This window comes from Paraphaeosphaeria sporulosa (genome assembly GCF_001642045.1).
Source record: "Paraphaeosphaeria sporulosa strain AP3s5-JAC2a unplaced genomic scaffold CC84scaffold_8, whole genome shotgun sequence".
NCBI lineage: Eukaryota > Fungi > Ascomycota > Dothideomycetes > Pleosporales > Didymosphaeriaceae > Paraphaeosphaeria > Paraphaeosphaeria sporulosa.
Window position 1 is genome coordinate 1552948 of NW_017253367.1, and position 15271 is coordinate 1568218.

At 53.6% G+C, this 15271-nt stretch overlaps 5 protein-coding genes across 5 annotated transcripts; 4 read left to right on the plus strand and 1 right to left on the minus strand.

Moving 5' to 3' along the window:
* Positions 1-1489: 1489 nt before the first annotated feature.
* On the minus strand, positions 1490-2888 carry CC84DRAFT_1198092 (glycoside hydrolase; the record flags this gene model as incomplete). The annotated part of the gene is made up of 4 exons (XM_018181547.1): positions 1490-1551; positions 1665-2334; positions 2391-2617; positions 2684-2888. 4 exons carry the CDS (start codon positions 2886-2888, stop codon positions 1490-1492), a joined length of 1164 nt encoding a protein of 387 aa, XP_018033481.1.
* Positions 2889-6329: 3441 nt separating this feature from the next.
* CC84DRAFT_1166870 (uncharacterized protein) lies at positions 6330-7859 on the plus strand. The gene has a single exon (XM_018179069.1). It carries the CDS (start codon positions 6760-6762, stop codon positions 7708-7710), a length of 951 nt encoding a protein of 316 aa, XP_018033482.1. The 5' UTR covers positions 6330-6759; the 3' UTR covers positions 7711-7859.
* Positions 7860-7987: 128 nt separating this feature from the next.
* CC84DRAFT_1261740 (uncharacterized protein) lies at positions 7988-10956 on the plus strand (the record flags this gene model as incomplete). The annotated part of the gene is made up of 4 exons (XM_018185090.1): positions 7988-8048; positions 8928-9288; positions 9478-10656; positions 10705-10956. The coding sequence occupies 3 exons, from the start codon at positions 7988-7990 to the stop codon at positions 10634-10636; spliced, it is 1581 nt and encodes a 526-aa protein (XP_018033483.1). The 3' UTR covers positions 10637-10656; positions 10705-10956.
* Positions 10957-11231: 275 nt separating this feature from the next.
* On the plus strand, positions 11232-13992 carry CC84DRAFT_1251210 (Clavaminate synthase-like protein; the record flags this gene model as incomplete). Its single annotated transcript, XM_018184324.1, has 7 exons — positions 11232-11621; positions 11680-11990; positions 12036-12168; positions 12227-12472; positions 12709-12774; positions 13154-13250; positions 13415-13992. The coding sequence occupies 7 exons, from the start codon at positions 11232-11234 to the stop codon at positions 13555-13557; spliced, it is 1386 nt and encodes a 461-aa protein (XP_018033484.1). The 3' UTR covers positions 13558-13992.
* A 755-nt stretch (positions 13993-14747) lies between these two features.
* CC84DRAFT_1178641 (uncharacterized protein) lies at positions 14748-15214 on the plus strand (the record flags this gene model as incomplete). Its single annotated transcript, XM_018180362.1, has 2 exons — positions 14748-14859; positions 14913-15214. The coding sequence occupies 2 exons, from the start codon at positions 14748-14750 to the stop codon at positions 15212-15214; spliced, it is 414 nt and encodes a 137-aa protein (XP_018033485.1).
* Between the last annotated feature and the right edge of the window lie 57 nt (positions 15215-15271).

The following is a 15271-nucleotide window of genomic DNA, read 5'->3' on the forward strand; positions in this document are numbered from 1 at the left end:
CTAATAGCTGCTTGAAATGCAGCCTCACGGTTGGCCATTTTGGCAGGGTGGATGTGGAGATATCGCGATTGTTTGAAGGGTGGAGGATTTCTGCGCGGTGTCTCATATCCCCGGGTGTCTCGGAACCCCATGCGCTAGCTTATACTGCGTCTGCGTTGGGCGAATGGTGCCACGGCTACGGCTGGGACGTTCTGGACGCCGCCCGTGGGCGCCGGCTGACGAGCTATGGGGCCCCAACCTCCGAGCCACTGCCGCGCTTGTTTAGCTATCGATATATCTGCAACCACATGCCTCGTCTGATTGTGTGTTGCCGGAACCCCTTTTCACGCAGCCGAGGTGTTGAATCGTCAGCAACACTTCCCATCAAATCATTTTAGCTCCGACGAGCGCTGGGTACTCACACGTTTAGAACAAGCCTCATCAGAAAAGGATAGAGCCCCATAGCCTTGCTAATCACCTTCGGCAGGCTTGTACACAGCATGCGCGGGAGACAGGGTTTATAGCCCGCCCCGCAGAGAAACCTGCGGCAGCTGTCCTAGAAATACAATCTGCCAAAGACTCACAGCTCAATCTTCATCTACCCTCAGAGACCTGCGAGAGACTTCGTGCTGTTGTGGCGACGACTGAGTTTCAAGAGCGTTGCTCCACCTCGTCATACGACGCAAGCCCATACCCACACCCCACGCTGCGAGGTTGGATTCCTCCACAGACCGTGCATCCAACAATACGCTACATTGTCTTGACTTCTATCCACCAGGATCTGACTTCGCCGTGAATTGTTCGTACATCCTCAGGTCCGCCGGCAGCTCCGAACAGCTCTTTGTGTACCATGACTAGGGCCTTTCTCTTTGACCGAATTTACTTTACGGAAGCTGCTGCGAACTACGGAATGCAGGGTTTCGCCGCCATCGTGGAGCTCCATGCCGATGTTCGGGAGGATGTCGATGCCAGCCTTGTTCGAGTCACGGAAACTTATACGCGGTCTGATCCGCTTATCGTTCGGGGCCGAAATCTGTTGTACTACAATGTTGATGACTCTCCCCAGCTTTGAGTTTGGCTCGTGAGGAGACGCAGATGGCATCTATGGGGCTGGACCAATACGCCATATACCAGCGGCTAATACACCTCACCTTTCCATGGAACTTCAAGTGGCATATACAACATATTGCGGTAGTCGCGTTTTACCCAAGGGTATAGCATGTGGCTGTGATGCAGGTGCACGCATTTTCATAACGTGGCTGATTTCGGTTTCATCAATCATGCAATATCATAGCTCTCCCTATCTTCATGCATCAGAGCTGGGCCCTTTGGTACCCTACTAAGATAAGTCGTACGCTCATCCTGACTTGTAGTCTACTCCTCAAGCTCCTCGGATCCCTCGCCCGAATTGAGAATCTCGTTGCCATCCTCATCAGTGTAGACCCACTCCCAGTCACCATCGTCATCTCCCCCTTCAGCATCCTCGCTATCCTCTGCATGCTCCTCATCCTCAACATCCTCTCCCCCATCCACATTGACAATCGCAGGTGCCGCCTTCGTCGACTGCGCTGCCTTCGCCAGCGTCGTAGGCGTAGGCACAGAAAACGGCTCCTCAGCCGCGGCTTCCACCTCATCTGCACCCTCCCCATCACCACTATACGGTCCATTATTAGCCAACTCATCACTAATGACCTTGATGTGGCTCCAATCCGCGCTGTCCTCGCCCAAGCTCCACGCCATCGCACCCCCGAGCTTATACTTCCGCACAATCTTGCTAAACTTCTGGCTAATAAACTCGGGCGTATCCCACGTCCAGAATAAGCTGTTTGCCGTATCGAGGAAGTACTGGCCGCCGGCATCTTCATCCGCGAGACCACCTGCCGCAGCAGACTGCCAGGAGCCCGCGATGTCTGGGTCGGTACAGCCCGTGCCGAAGGCGTGTTGGCACGCGCCGTTGCAGTGCTCCTTGGTGACGCCGCAGTTGCCGTATTGGGAGCAGCAGCCAGTCGCGCATTTGGTGCCTTTGTCTGGGCCGCAGGTTCCGTCCTGGCTGATGGTGAGGCTGGTGACATTGACGGGGTTCATGTGGGCGGGCTCGAAGGTCCAGGCGCCGGAGGTGAGGGTGTCTTTGCCGGCGGCGTCTTCGGCAGGGACGATGGGGATGCCGAGCGCAGACTGCGAGGAGCCTGAAGACGCGGTCTGGAAGTATTTGGCGTAGAAAGCGAAACCGAGGTTCATCTTTGAGGGAGGGGCGCCGATGGCGATGTAGTTCTTGACGACTTCGGTCGCGCCCTTGACACTGGTGTGGTGTGCGGTTTTGGTATCGCGGCGGTTCATAAGATCGTAGGCCATGAGCTGGTGAGAGTCAGTCCTATATGCGAAAGAAATTAAATGGAGGAACATATACTTACGTTGATGTAATCAACAGAAGGCCATATAAGAGGACCGGTCTCGTCGGTGTAGGCAATCATGTCGATCTTCTTTCCGGGCACGGCAATAGACAGTAGCTTATCTTTGCCAATAGCCTTGCGGATAGCAGCAAGAACTTTGGGGAACGCTGCAATTTCGTATGTCTTCGCTGAGTTAGGAGTCTCCTTGTAATCAGCACCGTTGCCTCCGGGATACTCCCAATCGATGTCTATGCCTCAATTAGCATGAAAAGCCTCTCATGTGTATGTTCAAATCATGGAAAGAGTGAACTTACCCACGCCATCAGCACCAGTTGCCGCCAGCATGCTCTTGATGTCTGTTCCGAACTTCTGAATTGCCGCGTTGTCCTTCGCTGCTTGAGAGAAACCTATAGTGTCACCCCATCCGCCGACTGCGATCATGATCTTAGCGTTGGGGTATTCGGACCGCCACGTGGATATAGGGATCTTGGGTTGGAAAGCGGCGGTGTTGTTGGCCATGGCAAAGGCTAGAACGACATGGTCAATCGCACCCCGGTCTGCGGCCTTCGTAGGACGTGTAGGATGCCATCTAGGTAATGTCAGTCTCTGGTTTTGGGACAATCGCAGTGAACAACTTACTCATCGGAGTACATGATGAAACGGGCATGTACAGCTGCGAGGAGCAAAGCTCCAGCTGTCATTGAGGTGAAACGCATGATTCGCGCAATGTGTTCTACGACGCCAGTATCTCCTTCGGCTCCACTCTTCTCTAGCTGCCCAAGTAGTCCTAGAAAGTACTGGTGTTGACGAGGGGAGGCGATCAAGTGAGTGCGGTTGTGAGAACGTTTCAGGCTTCAAATAGCAGCATTCCAGTGTGATGCAGTGAACAGGCAAGTGGACAAAGACCTCTGCTCCAACGAAGTGAAAAACTGCGCCGCAATTATGATAAAATTGATTGTCCGTGTGTTCCTGGAAAGATATGAGGAAAGTAGACAAAAGGCAGGTCACTTCCCTTAGTTAAAAGGGCAGGTCACTGCAACCAAGAAGAATAGACGGACATACATCCCCTCATCTCGTTTTATATCCGATAGAGCTTCGCCTCAACAGGCAGCAAGGGCCACGGCAGCCAGCGGCAAACTTTTCACTGGCATATCAGGGTCACCCGCTCAACAAGAAGGGAAACGGCTGTCAATGCCTTGCGTTCCCGTAACGGGCGAAGCATGACTGCTAAGGACCCACCCGTGTATCCGGAAGCGGGACCGGAATGGAACCTTGGGGTACAAGTACATATTGCCGCGATCCCTGCCGCTGATACTCAAGAAGCGATGGACCACTGGTAGCTGCCGGAAAAGGTGCTGGTTGTTTCTGTCCTTTGTCCTGCTCTCGCGTTTGTGCCGGAGGTTTGATGCAAGCCGACGACAGTTGACAGATGTCATTCGCGTGTCAAATGTCTCTTCCCGCGACATATGCGCCGCCCCGCCGCCTCGCTGCATACCAGCCCTACACCGGTTGCCGGAGCGTACGTGGCTTTTGTCGCAGGTGATTCGGAATGTAAGGACGGACCAGTGGAACCCCAATATCCAGGTACGGTCGCAAATACATATCACATCGTCTTCTTTCAAACGGTTCCTGGACCGATATCATAATGTGGTGGAACAACGGTATGCATGGGTGGAGTCTGGGAGTTTGGTTTCAAGGTGTGATGCATGATACAGTCAGGCGGTACGCATTCGGATCGCTTACCGAAAGGTTTGTTGGTACTGTGTAACAGCGGCTCACCCTTGACCAGGCCAGATGAACGCCACGGATGTTTCTCACGGAAGCGATGTATCACATTGCCGGTCGACTTTTGAGGAAGCGAGTGTCCGAACAGTGTGAGCCATGTATTTGTGAAGCGGCGATTCGTACTAAACTGTTTTCTTGCCTTGCCCTGTCTCCAATTCTTCAGAGTATTTAAAATCTGTAGGCAAGCTCAAGCCGTCAAGTTGCGAAATGAAACGTGACGAGGAATTTCTCGTCTAAATGCCGATCCGCGGAAATCTCTGCCATGTACAGAACATTCGGAGGTCCACTTTCAAACATCCGGGTTTTTCTGCACACAAAGCGGAACCCAATGCATCTTCTTCCCAAATGAAAATCAGGCTCTATATCTATAGCGGAACTGCGCGCTGACTTATAGTTCGGTCCCATATAACGTGGCTAGGTCAAGCAAAGCCCGAGGAAACTATTTCCCAGAACGGCATACAATTGAGTCAGCGATGGCAAGGATGTTTTGGCTTTAGGTCCAAAGTCCAGCTGAGGATTGGACCCCACGGTAGATTTAGCGTAGGGGACGAATGAACAGCTTCCGATAGACTTTGGACCTAACGTATTCTTCTCGGCGTTGAGCGCAGCTCTCATGTGACTCTGTCAAGTTCCCCTGGCTGTCCGAGATGTGGATTCTGCATTGGTGAGTTCTACCGGTTTCTCAGAAGCATTCAAAACTACACTCAGCCCTACACGAGACCGAACACAATGTTACGTAGGTTGTAGTAGTTCTCAGGTCACACCAAAATTGTCCTCATCTACTGATCGGGCGATGTTGCGAGTACCCCCAATTCGAGACCAGTGATGCAGCTTGGCGACACAGTCAGGGCTCGCTTTCGTATCCAGATTCGGTACAAGCTTGACGAAGCTGAGGGTGGTAGCGGCTGGCGCGGTATCAAAGTTATTCCTACATGGCTGTACACAACGAACTCGATCAGTATCCGATCAAGCCGCGTAAGGCGATGCTCGTTGGCAAGTAGAGTTTGGTGACGGAGGACAGGGGCTGTGTTGAACGCGTAGGTTCAGCAATGCTTGAGACATTCGATCGCTAATAAAGCCTATCCAGGATGACTTTGTCGTTGTTCGGATTTGACGTGCTGCTGGTAGGCTTACGCAACATGCGCTTCCGATGCCATTAAAGACTGGGGTAAAAACGCAGCTGTAGAAGCCGACCTTAACTTGCCATAGGAAGGTGCGCGTCTTTTTTGCCAAGCAATTGAACGAACCGACCAATGAACGAGTGCTTACGTTGCCACTACCGGCCTTAGTCGGAGGACAGCCTACACTGGATCGGTGCAGTAGCTCGGGGCGTCGATTAAATTCATGGGTTTCCCAGTGGTCCGCTCGTTCGTACAGGAGTCGCATCTGACGAAGGACATGTTACGAAATGACCAGAAGTACCCGTTCAGCAGCAGCCGCAACAGCAGCAATAGAGAACCCAAGTGCAGTGGACGCAGTCGGCAACGAGAAGAAAATTGAAAAGTCGGAAAAGACAAAAAGCAAGGAACATGTCCGCAAGAAAGCCTGGCGACCTAAAACAAAGACAGGGTGTATAACTTGTAGGTGAGCTTGAACCCTTTCCTCGCCAGTGATGTCCGCGAGAACAGTTCTACAGGCTCATTCGTTAATGGATGCTGTCACTGTTGCCTCCAGGTAGTACCTGCTGGCAGGAGTAGGCATGCTTGACGCTCACACCCATTTTACCTTTTGAGGACACTGGAACATGGCTATAGGTGTAGCGGCGTTCAAGACGTTAGCAGGTCCCACTACCCCGGAAATCGATCGTGCCCGACAGATCCTGATGTGTCATCCCGTGAACCCGAAGCTTAGTTCAACCACAACGTTGGCTTTGTGGCTCGAACCAGGCTGATACGCTCGCAGAATTCGACGGATCAAATGCGATGAGGCGAAACCGAGTTGCCAACGGTGCACTTCAACTGGTCGGAAGTGCGATGGATACAAATCAGCGCTCGCGAATCCTTCACTCCCGGTCGTTTACCAGCCCCCACGATTCCTGCTCAATCCATCTCTTGGATTGGACATGAACTCGATTGAGGAGCAGGAGGCCTTCCACTTCTTCAAATATCAAACAGCGTTTGAGGTGAGCCTCCAAATTCCTCCAAGCTCTGTCCGTGGCTAAGACTCGCAGCTCTCGGGTTTCTTCGATTCGGCCTTCTGGCAATTCGAAGTTTTACAAGCTTCGCACACTATCCCGGCAATTCGACATGCTATCATCGCGATCGCAGCCTTGCATCGCAAATTCATCAGCGGACGAATGCCTGTGGTACCAGATGATCTTACGGATAAACAGATCACGTTTGCCATAGAGCAATCGAACCGTGCCATCCGAGAGTTGACGAAAACGTCGACGGAGAGAACCATTTCAGATATGATGGATGTAATGACTGCCTGTGTTATGTTTTATTGTCTGTGTTGCTTCCAGGGTCACCAAGCAACCGCTTTAGAGCACCTGCACAGTGGTCTCAAGATCTTGCATCAGTTGGACCAGGCCCTTGACAGTGATACAGACGACCTTGAGATTCATCCTGTTTCGTTGAAGACCTTGCGAGCTATCTTCGTAACCATGGACGTACAGGCTAGAGGCGTTATGAGCAAAGAGATGCTGGAAACCTGGGCGAAAAGACCGAAGCGGAATTTTAGTCGTCCTCCGAATAGATTCGTCACGTTTGCACAGGCGCGGTACGCTTTCGAGGCTTTGTACCACGAGTTGATCGGATTCATGCAGGCTCTTGATGTGGAACCACCACCAGCAGGGGTTGACGCGTCGCAGTGGATTCAGAGCGAGTATGAGGTGTTCCAGAGCGAGTTCAATGCTCTGAGCATCTGCCTGGACCAGTTTCTGGCGCGTTTAACGCACATCACCGCCCAAGAGGACCGCGATTCGGTACTGGGAATCAAGCTTTTCCGTGAACAGATACGAGTCTACCTGAGGCTCTTCAAAGGATTCGACCCGGCCAAACGGACGCGTGAGATCGAATGGTGCGTGGAAGAACAGGACATGAAATTAATGTTGGAATTAGCTTGCGAGTTGCTCCGGGCACCGCCGGATATCAGTGTTCCTGCCGGGGCTCAGCCTGACGATTACTATCCGAACACAACTGATCCGAAATACGATACAAAGAGCGACATTCCGGCCTATTCCCGCCCAGTGTTCTCGTCAAACACTGGCTTATTATCTGCTCTGTGGCTTGTGGTCAGCAAGGCGAAGTCGTCTACGCTACGACGTCGGGCGATCGCGCTCATGCTGGACTTCCCACGGCGAGAAGGGATCTGGGACGGCGTTGTAGCAGGAAGGGTTGCCTGGGAAATACTGAGGCTGGAGGAGACGGCCGTGGATGGAGTGCTTGGTGTGAATCCAGACCAACAGGCAGAGACGATCGCGGATATTAACAAAGTCCGAGACTGCAGCATTCACTACGTCGCCCCCAGGGTCATGGAAGTTGAATTTCGGAGTCTGAGGCAGTGGGAGGCTGGGCCACACGTGCGCGGCATGAAGAAACTACTGGCGTGGTGATGGCAATGTCGAGGGGTCAGCAAAGATGACTGTTGCAGGTGCCTGACTGATTTGCACCCGATTGAACATGGAAATGTGTCGAAAGATTGTCCCAGTTCTGAGCCGGCACAATCAGGGACACGGTCGAGATGCCAGCCCAAAAGATAAATGCCATTGATTAAGCCAGCTTCATCTTGTGTAGCATCTGCAGTGGTGAGGTTGACGCATGGGCGGCAGATTCGGTGACGGCTTGACGTCGAGCTAGAAGATGGCTTGGCATCGCAATCGATGGCAAGCAATGGCGCTGCTCATGCCATGCGCTGCTGCTTTCGCAAGGATTGGCGGAAGCCCAGGTGCTGGTGAGTACACGTGATCTGCTGCAAGCCTTGGAGTGTTGGAACCTTAAGCCAGGTACCGCCGTACCAGAACGCGTCGAGCCCGTCGTGCCGTGGAGCAGTCGTATTCGGGCCGACCAATCACAGCAATGGAGGAGGCTGGAAGCGTTGCGACAGGCGGGTGGCCGGGGTGTCCTCAGCTGAGAAATGGCCCTGCCCACTGTGCTGCGATGCACTATCGGCGGCTGCATGATGGAGCTCCAATTGCGAAGCACCACGAGCGAGTGGCCCGGCCGGAGGTGGGTGAGACTCGCAAGCTGCATGCGCGCCAAAGGGAGCTCCCGGGGACGCGAGTGGAGCCCTCCAGGTGGTCTGCTGGCGATTGCGTGCCCGACTCAGGGCCATCGCCAGGCCAACGCGATCGCCGAGGTGCGCTGGAGGTCGATGGAGCTTCACAAGCCGCCGCGGCTCCAGCAAAGGCGGAACAAGAGGGGCGGGCGTAGTGCAGCGCAGTGAATAGGGGAGGCGCGACGGCGCTAGCGTGGAATAGCTGTCCGAAAGGGGCTTGGTGTTGTTTATCAGCCCAACCTCGTCTTTTATGCAGCGTATGAAACGACGCCTTCATCGGGCCCCCGGCAATCTCACGGACAGCTGTTCTCCTCTCCTGCAAACGCATCCATCCTCCCTCCACCCACCCCACCAATTGCACAACCATCATACCTTAGTCGCAACCTTCAAGCTCTCGCAGCTTCTTTCGTTGCCTCTACACAGGAGCACTCAGTCGCTTCTTGTCCTTTCAATTGAGGGGATTAGAAGTGACGCGTCGACTCCGCCAACCTGGATTTTGAAGCCAGAGGTGAGACAGTCCGCCCGTCGCGAGAGAAGACGCGCTGACCGCACCAGTTCCGATCCCGTTCAGTGTCTTCCCGTCCAGCTACAAGAACGTCAGCAAGGACGCTGTAAAGGAATCGACAAAGGTCCAGGTAGAAGCAAAGGCAGAGCTACCAAAGGCAGGACGGGAAGGTCACTCTGAACGTCAGGAATCCTTCTCAGTCCACGTCAATCAGCCTGCTGAGCGACCTGTTGAACACCGCGAAACCTACACCGAGGACGTCCGTGTTTTTGAAGACCGCCAGCGCCGCCCCCAGCAGCACCGCGAGGAAGTCCACATCCACGAGGAGCACCGCTACCGACAGCCTGAGCAGTCCCGCCGCACCGAACGTGTAGAGGTTGACATCCACGAGCACCGCGACTCCCGAGACCGGTAAGTCACTTTTTCTTGTTTACATCACGGGCTGCCAGCGGATCAGCCGCCCACCGCCCCCTGATGCACTGGCCCAAGCGAGCTCGTGCTTAACCCAATCGGTTTTATTGTTGTCCGAGCGACACGCATTGCCCCACTTTTCCGCTCTTTTCTCTTCCCTGCCCAAGCTGACCTTCTCCTTCCTCATAGCTACCCATCCCAACGTCCTATCGTCGGATCCCAGTCCACGACCTACGATCGCGACTTCAACGCAGTCCGAGGTGCCCAACCCGACTACGCTACTACCCAGGTTGACGTTTCCGAGCGTCAATTCCGCGAGCGTACCCGTCCCATCGTCGGTGGTTACGCACACGAGTCCCACAACCTCAACACCCAGCCCAACTTCGAGCAGGCCTCCAGCTACCGCAAGGAGTCCTTTGGCGCCAAGCACGACACCTACCCATCCCATCGGGAGGTTGACGCAGTCGACAGCCGCTACCCTCGCCGAGAGGAGGTTCGAGTAGAAACTACTCGTTCCACGGTTGACGCCCCCAAGAAGTTCAAGCGTGATATGGGATATTACGACGACGACGGCCACTACCACTCGTTCCGTCACGGTATCAAGGAAGCTGCCCACAAGGTCGCTGATCACATCGCTCACCCCATCCACGGTTCCCGCCACCACCACTCCCACGACCACTCGTCCAAGGCTTCCCAGCACAAGGATATCCGCGAGGACATCGTAGTCAAGGAGAAGTACACTACCACCTCCGCTCCTGCCCCTACCCACTTCCGTGACACTCACGTTCACGCCCCTGCTCCCCGTGCTCCCGCTCCCGCTCCCGCGCCTACCTACCGTCCTTCCGCCGGTCCTTCAGTCGTCTCCAGCAGCAAGACCGTCACCACCCGCAAGATGGCTCCTCCCAACACCATTACCATCCCCTGCCACCACATCCGCATTGGCGATCTCCTGATTCTTCAGGGCCGCCCTTGCCAGGTCATCCGCATCACCACCTCCTCCCAGACTGGCCAGCACCGCTACCTCGGTGTTGACCTGTTCACCAAGCAGCTCCATGAGGAATCCAGCTTCATCTCCAACCCGGCCCCGTCCGTCGTTGTCCAGAACATGCTCGGCCCTGTCTTCAAGCAGTACCGTGTTCTTGACATCCGTGAGGATGGCCGTGTTGTCGCCATGACCGAGACTGGTGACGTCAAGCAGGGTCTCCCCATCCTTGACCAGAGCAACCTTCTCCAGCGCCTGACCGAGTCCTTCGACAACGGTCGTGGCAGCGTCCGCATCTTGGTTATCAACGATGAGGGTCTCGAGATGGCCGTCGACTACAAAGTCGTTCACGGCTCCCGGTTGTAGATGACTTCATCCTGTCAATGGTAAGCATGATATATTCCCTGTCTTGAGTTCTCGACTAACATGCTCAGGTCGCATTTGAGCTTGCTGTACGTGTCACGAAACGCCTCGGAGCTTGGACCTAGTCGGCCTTGTCATATCAAATTGTGTTCATATATTCTCTTCGCTTTGATCACCTGACTGGGCTCACTGCCACCTCGCTGCGGGTTTGCCTGCGGCAGGTGCTGCCTTTTTGCATAGCAATTGGCGCAGGGATCTACGGCTCATGGATGGGAAAACGAAGTACATCTGTGGATAGTTAATGGAGTCTTTGCTTATATCTTGAACGTTCGTGCTGCATTCTGTGTTGTACACCTCGTGATGCCTCGGCCCTGTTTTAGCTCCCCGTTAGTGCCCTCACTCCCGCGCCGGTTCCTGAGCTACCCCGCCTTCTCCACGTAGCTCCACATCCCCAGCTTCTTGTCGGACAATCCCACGAAGCATACTCTTTTTAGGATTCTCTATCTAGGCATAATTTCCACCTAACTCAACTACAGCGTGTCAACATTCGAATAAGGTCTGCGAATTGTGTTCCTTCCTGATTTTGAGTCACTCCACAATGCCACACTCTGAGCGCACTGCATCACCTCCCGCCGATGCCTCGGCTGCGCTGCCCAGCTTCCCAGACAATGTACCAACCGCTCCTCTTCTACGCATCTCTCTCGCCAAGCTCTTGCGTAACGATGCGGATGAATATGAACGATGCTGGCGTGCTTGCTGCGAGCTTGGCTTCTTCTATGTTGACCTGCAGACCGAAGATGGCACTGGGGAAGCATTGCTGGAGGAAGTAGGGCAACTCTTTGAGGTGATGAAGGACTTCTTTGGGCTTCCGGTCGAGGAAAAGACAAAGTACGACTTTGCGGATCAGGGGAGCTATTTCGGGTACAAGGGATATGGAAAGGGAATTGTTGATGGGAAGGGGACGAGAGATCGGAATGAGTTCTACAATGTACGGCCACCTGCACCTGGGGCCAGAAACAACACGAAACTGACCTTCCGCCCCTCAGATCTCAAAAGACGACATTCTCAACCTTTCCCCACCACTCCCCTGTCCAGATCTCCTCAATCCCCACCGCCCCCTCTTCGAATCCTATATCCGCGCTTCCCACAACCTTTGCATGCTCTTCGCATCCCTCGTCTCCTCACGACTCTCTCTCAATCCTCAGACTCGCGCGTCTGGCGGACTGTCCGCCCTACACGATCTCTCAGCCCAGTCAGGCGACCAAATCCGCTTCGTGAAGGCTCCGCCGCAGCCTCACTCGTCCGCCGCAGTCGCCCTCGGCGAGCACACCGACTTCGGCAAGTACACTTTGTCCTTGTCAGTTTAAAAGTCTATATCTGACGCTATTAATTTGACAAACAGGCTCCGTGACGATTCTATTCAACCGTCTCGGCGGACTCCAAGTGCGCCTCCCACCGTCCATCGCGCCAACGCCGCCTTCATCGTCTGCGCCGTGCTCGGATGTCGAAAAGGAGCTTTGCCAGGACGGGTGGACGTACGTCCGTCCGCTGCCGGGGCATTGCATTGTTAATTTGGGTGACGCGCTGGTAAAGTTCTCGGGTGGGAGGTTGCGGAGTAATATCCACCGCGTTGTGCCCCCACCTGGTGAGCAGTGGCAGGTTGATAGGTACAGTCTTGTGTACTTTTGTCGGCCGGTGAACGATGTTGTGCTGAAGACGTTAGTGGAGGGTGAGGAGTTGGGAGAGGAGGAAGAGGTTAGTGCGAAGGAGTGGATCTTGAGGAGGGCATTGGGCAGGAGAAGGGAGGATGGATGGAAGGAGAGTGCGGGGACGGAGGGAGTGAGTATGAGGAATAGGAGCGGGGGGATGAGGGTGTAGAGTACAAGGCAAGACAGCACAGCATGGCTATTGCTCACAGATCTTTAACGGTTTTGCTGTGCGGTACTGTAGGGCTGGACTGTTTGTGAGAGAGCTTTTTACGTCTAGGGTATCGGGTTGGGCTACTAGACGTTGCCATCTTGTGTTCAGATTATCTATGGCTCTGCATTGTGCCTGCAAGACTGTGCTATGTACAGAAGTACGGGATCGATATCTGGAGCAGAGCTCCAAGCCTAAAGGGGACCTGTGAGAATTATTTTGAGGTGAGTAACAGCTGCAGGTGCTACAGATGCCTTGCGGGTGACCGAAGCGTGGAACGGTGCCTACGAGCGTCACACATACACAGACCTGGGTACAGATAACCGCCTTGCTTGCCACTCCAGGGAAACGTGCTTTCTATTAGGGCGTATACCCAGATTCGATGTGCTATTCAATATGATCCTTACAAGGCTCCCTCGTCAATACCTTTCGTCATGTTGTTCGTGTTCTTTCTTGTTTTGTAGCCGCCATCTATCGCATATTGCAATCGGTGTAACCGCACTTTGAACGATCTTTCGATTGATGGGCATACGGAGTATGGTCCTTGCACCGACCACTGTTCAGAATCTGCTGTTCTGACTATGATGCTTGTCTACCATATAGACTTTGTCGATCAGACAAGGACTTCACTTTCTGGAGGAAGTCAGGTACAAGCAGGGACTGGGCCGATGGAACCTGTTAGAGATTATGTTTGGACGAGGTGTGTTGATGAAAGCCCACGCAGACGTTTTCGAAAACTCACCAAGACTTACAACACAGTCTTGGCATACAAGTGACGCCCTGTGACGGCACTGAGACTTCAGAAGTCTGGTGCTGTGGCAAGACTAGAGCTTTCTATAAGGATAGCTGGCTATGGAAATATAGGATCGCGCAACGATTTGGAGACACCGCCGCCACTCTCCTGCTCTCTCCCACACCACCTCGACCTGCGGCCGCGCTCACACTTTTCCGGCCCAGAACGGCGGCCCACTCGCCATGTCGAAGCGTCGCGCGTCGTCAGCGAGTAAGGTCTCGAGCGACAATAATAAGCTTTTTGAGAGCGCGGAGAAAAAAAAAAAGATGTGCCGCCGGATACCATCGCCGCTCAGACACAGAATCCTTTCTTCTCCAAGCTAAGCTACGATGTCCGTGATCTACCAATGCCTGTACCTGCATCTCCCTCCGCTGACACGAAAGTGGCACGCCAATGGTGTCCCCCAGGACGACTGCTGGCAAACCAGGTTCCCGCTTCTGGGTGAGTCAATTTGTGTCTGACATCAAGTAAGAGGAAACCGCTAGAGGCGACTGGTCGACATGTTAAGTTACACCTGGAACACTTTCAAAAATAATTCGGAAAGTACCACAAGAAAGCTGTCGCCATCGGTCCATCGATTCAGCCGAGCAGTAGCTGGACAGTACTCCGCTCTGTCACGTTGACAGTCTGTGTGAGGATCCGAAATAGGATGTTTCCCAGTATGTCGGGCCTTTCCTACAGTATGGGTATCCACCTAGACCTAGTGAATCACTCAAGTCCATTCCGGATGCTTCGTGAACGACCGTTTGACAGAGCGACACTATTGTTCATTTGTCCCGAAGTCTATGCTCATGAGTCAGCAGCATTCATCACAGCATCCTTCACGAACGATATATAGGCAATGCAACGCAGCATGAGCAGAACCATATGCCGAGACTGGGTGGAGTTTCTTTAGGAGGATGACGTGGACAACTCAAGGCGTTACAAAGAAGTCGGCCTGAAGTTCCGATGCTTGGATCATGGAGGGGGACGCCTCAAGTGCAGTGACGATTGTGATCATCACTAGAAGTGTATGTGAAGATCCATGCATAGGCAATTGCGGTGGCGCAGAAGAGGACTGTGGTTGGGTCCATCATCCCCTCAGCGATTGCGAATTCCGGGGAAGGTGCAAGTGCTCAAAGGTTGAGCATCTTCCTATACGCCAGGAGTTCAACTCTGCTAGTGAGCATCGCTATGTCTGTGTACAGTGGAAGCGCTTGCTCCATGGAAGATGGGCACCAGGCAAAAAGAACCGGATGGACACTACTCTGGCGCGACGGTGCTCAACTGGATTCAAACAAAGGAGATCGTCCTCGCGTGGAACTTTCGGAGATGTCCTGATTCGCCTCACGAAAATTGCTGGGGGGGGGGGGCAAGGATCGCTATCGAAAGACTCTCACAGAAGAGCTAGCTCGTTGGGATCTGATGTGTGCGCCGAAGGATGACGAAGAATACGAAAAAGAGTGGCCGTACTCATGCGATCTTAGCGTTCTGGAAGGGCCACGTCAGGCATGGGCATACTGGAATTCTTCAGTCGGTATGTCCGGGATATGCTATTCAAGCATTGGATGTTGCCCTCACACGAGACAGTGGACTACCAAGATGATGATGATGATGATGATGATGATGATGATGATGGTGGTGGGATGGGCTACTATCTTGCGTATGGCAGACAGGAGCCAATGAAGTGTGAGGATATTGATATGCCGGCCGGATGTACTGCCAAGCCCTTGTATCTGACGACTGAAACGGTCTCGGTGTTCTTGAATGGAGGCAAATGTCTAAGGCGATCAGTTCCATGGCCATTGTGGTCAACTTGCTGCCAATCCAACAAACCTTATTGCAAGGAACGGGACCACATGTACCTAAGAATCCAGAGCAATGAGCAATGAGATAGCATGAATATGAGCCAATTTTCCCACCTCGCACTGTCATACATACCTCACAGT

Coding starts and splice junctions, on each gene's coding strand:
- CC84DRAFT_1166870 (XM_018179069.1), top strand. CDS start 6,760: ATGGACGTACAGGCTAGAGGCGTTATGAGCAAAGAGATGCTGGAAACC.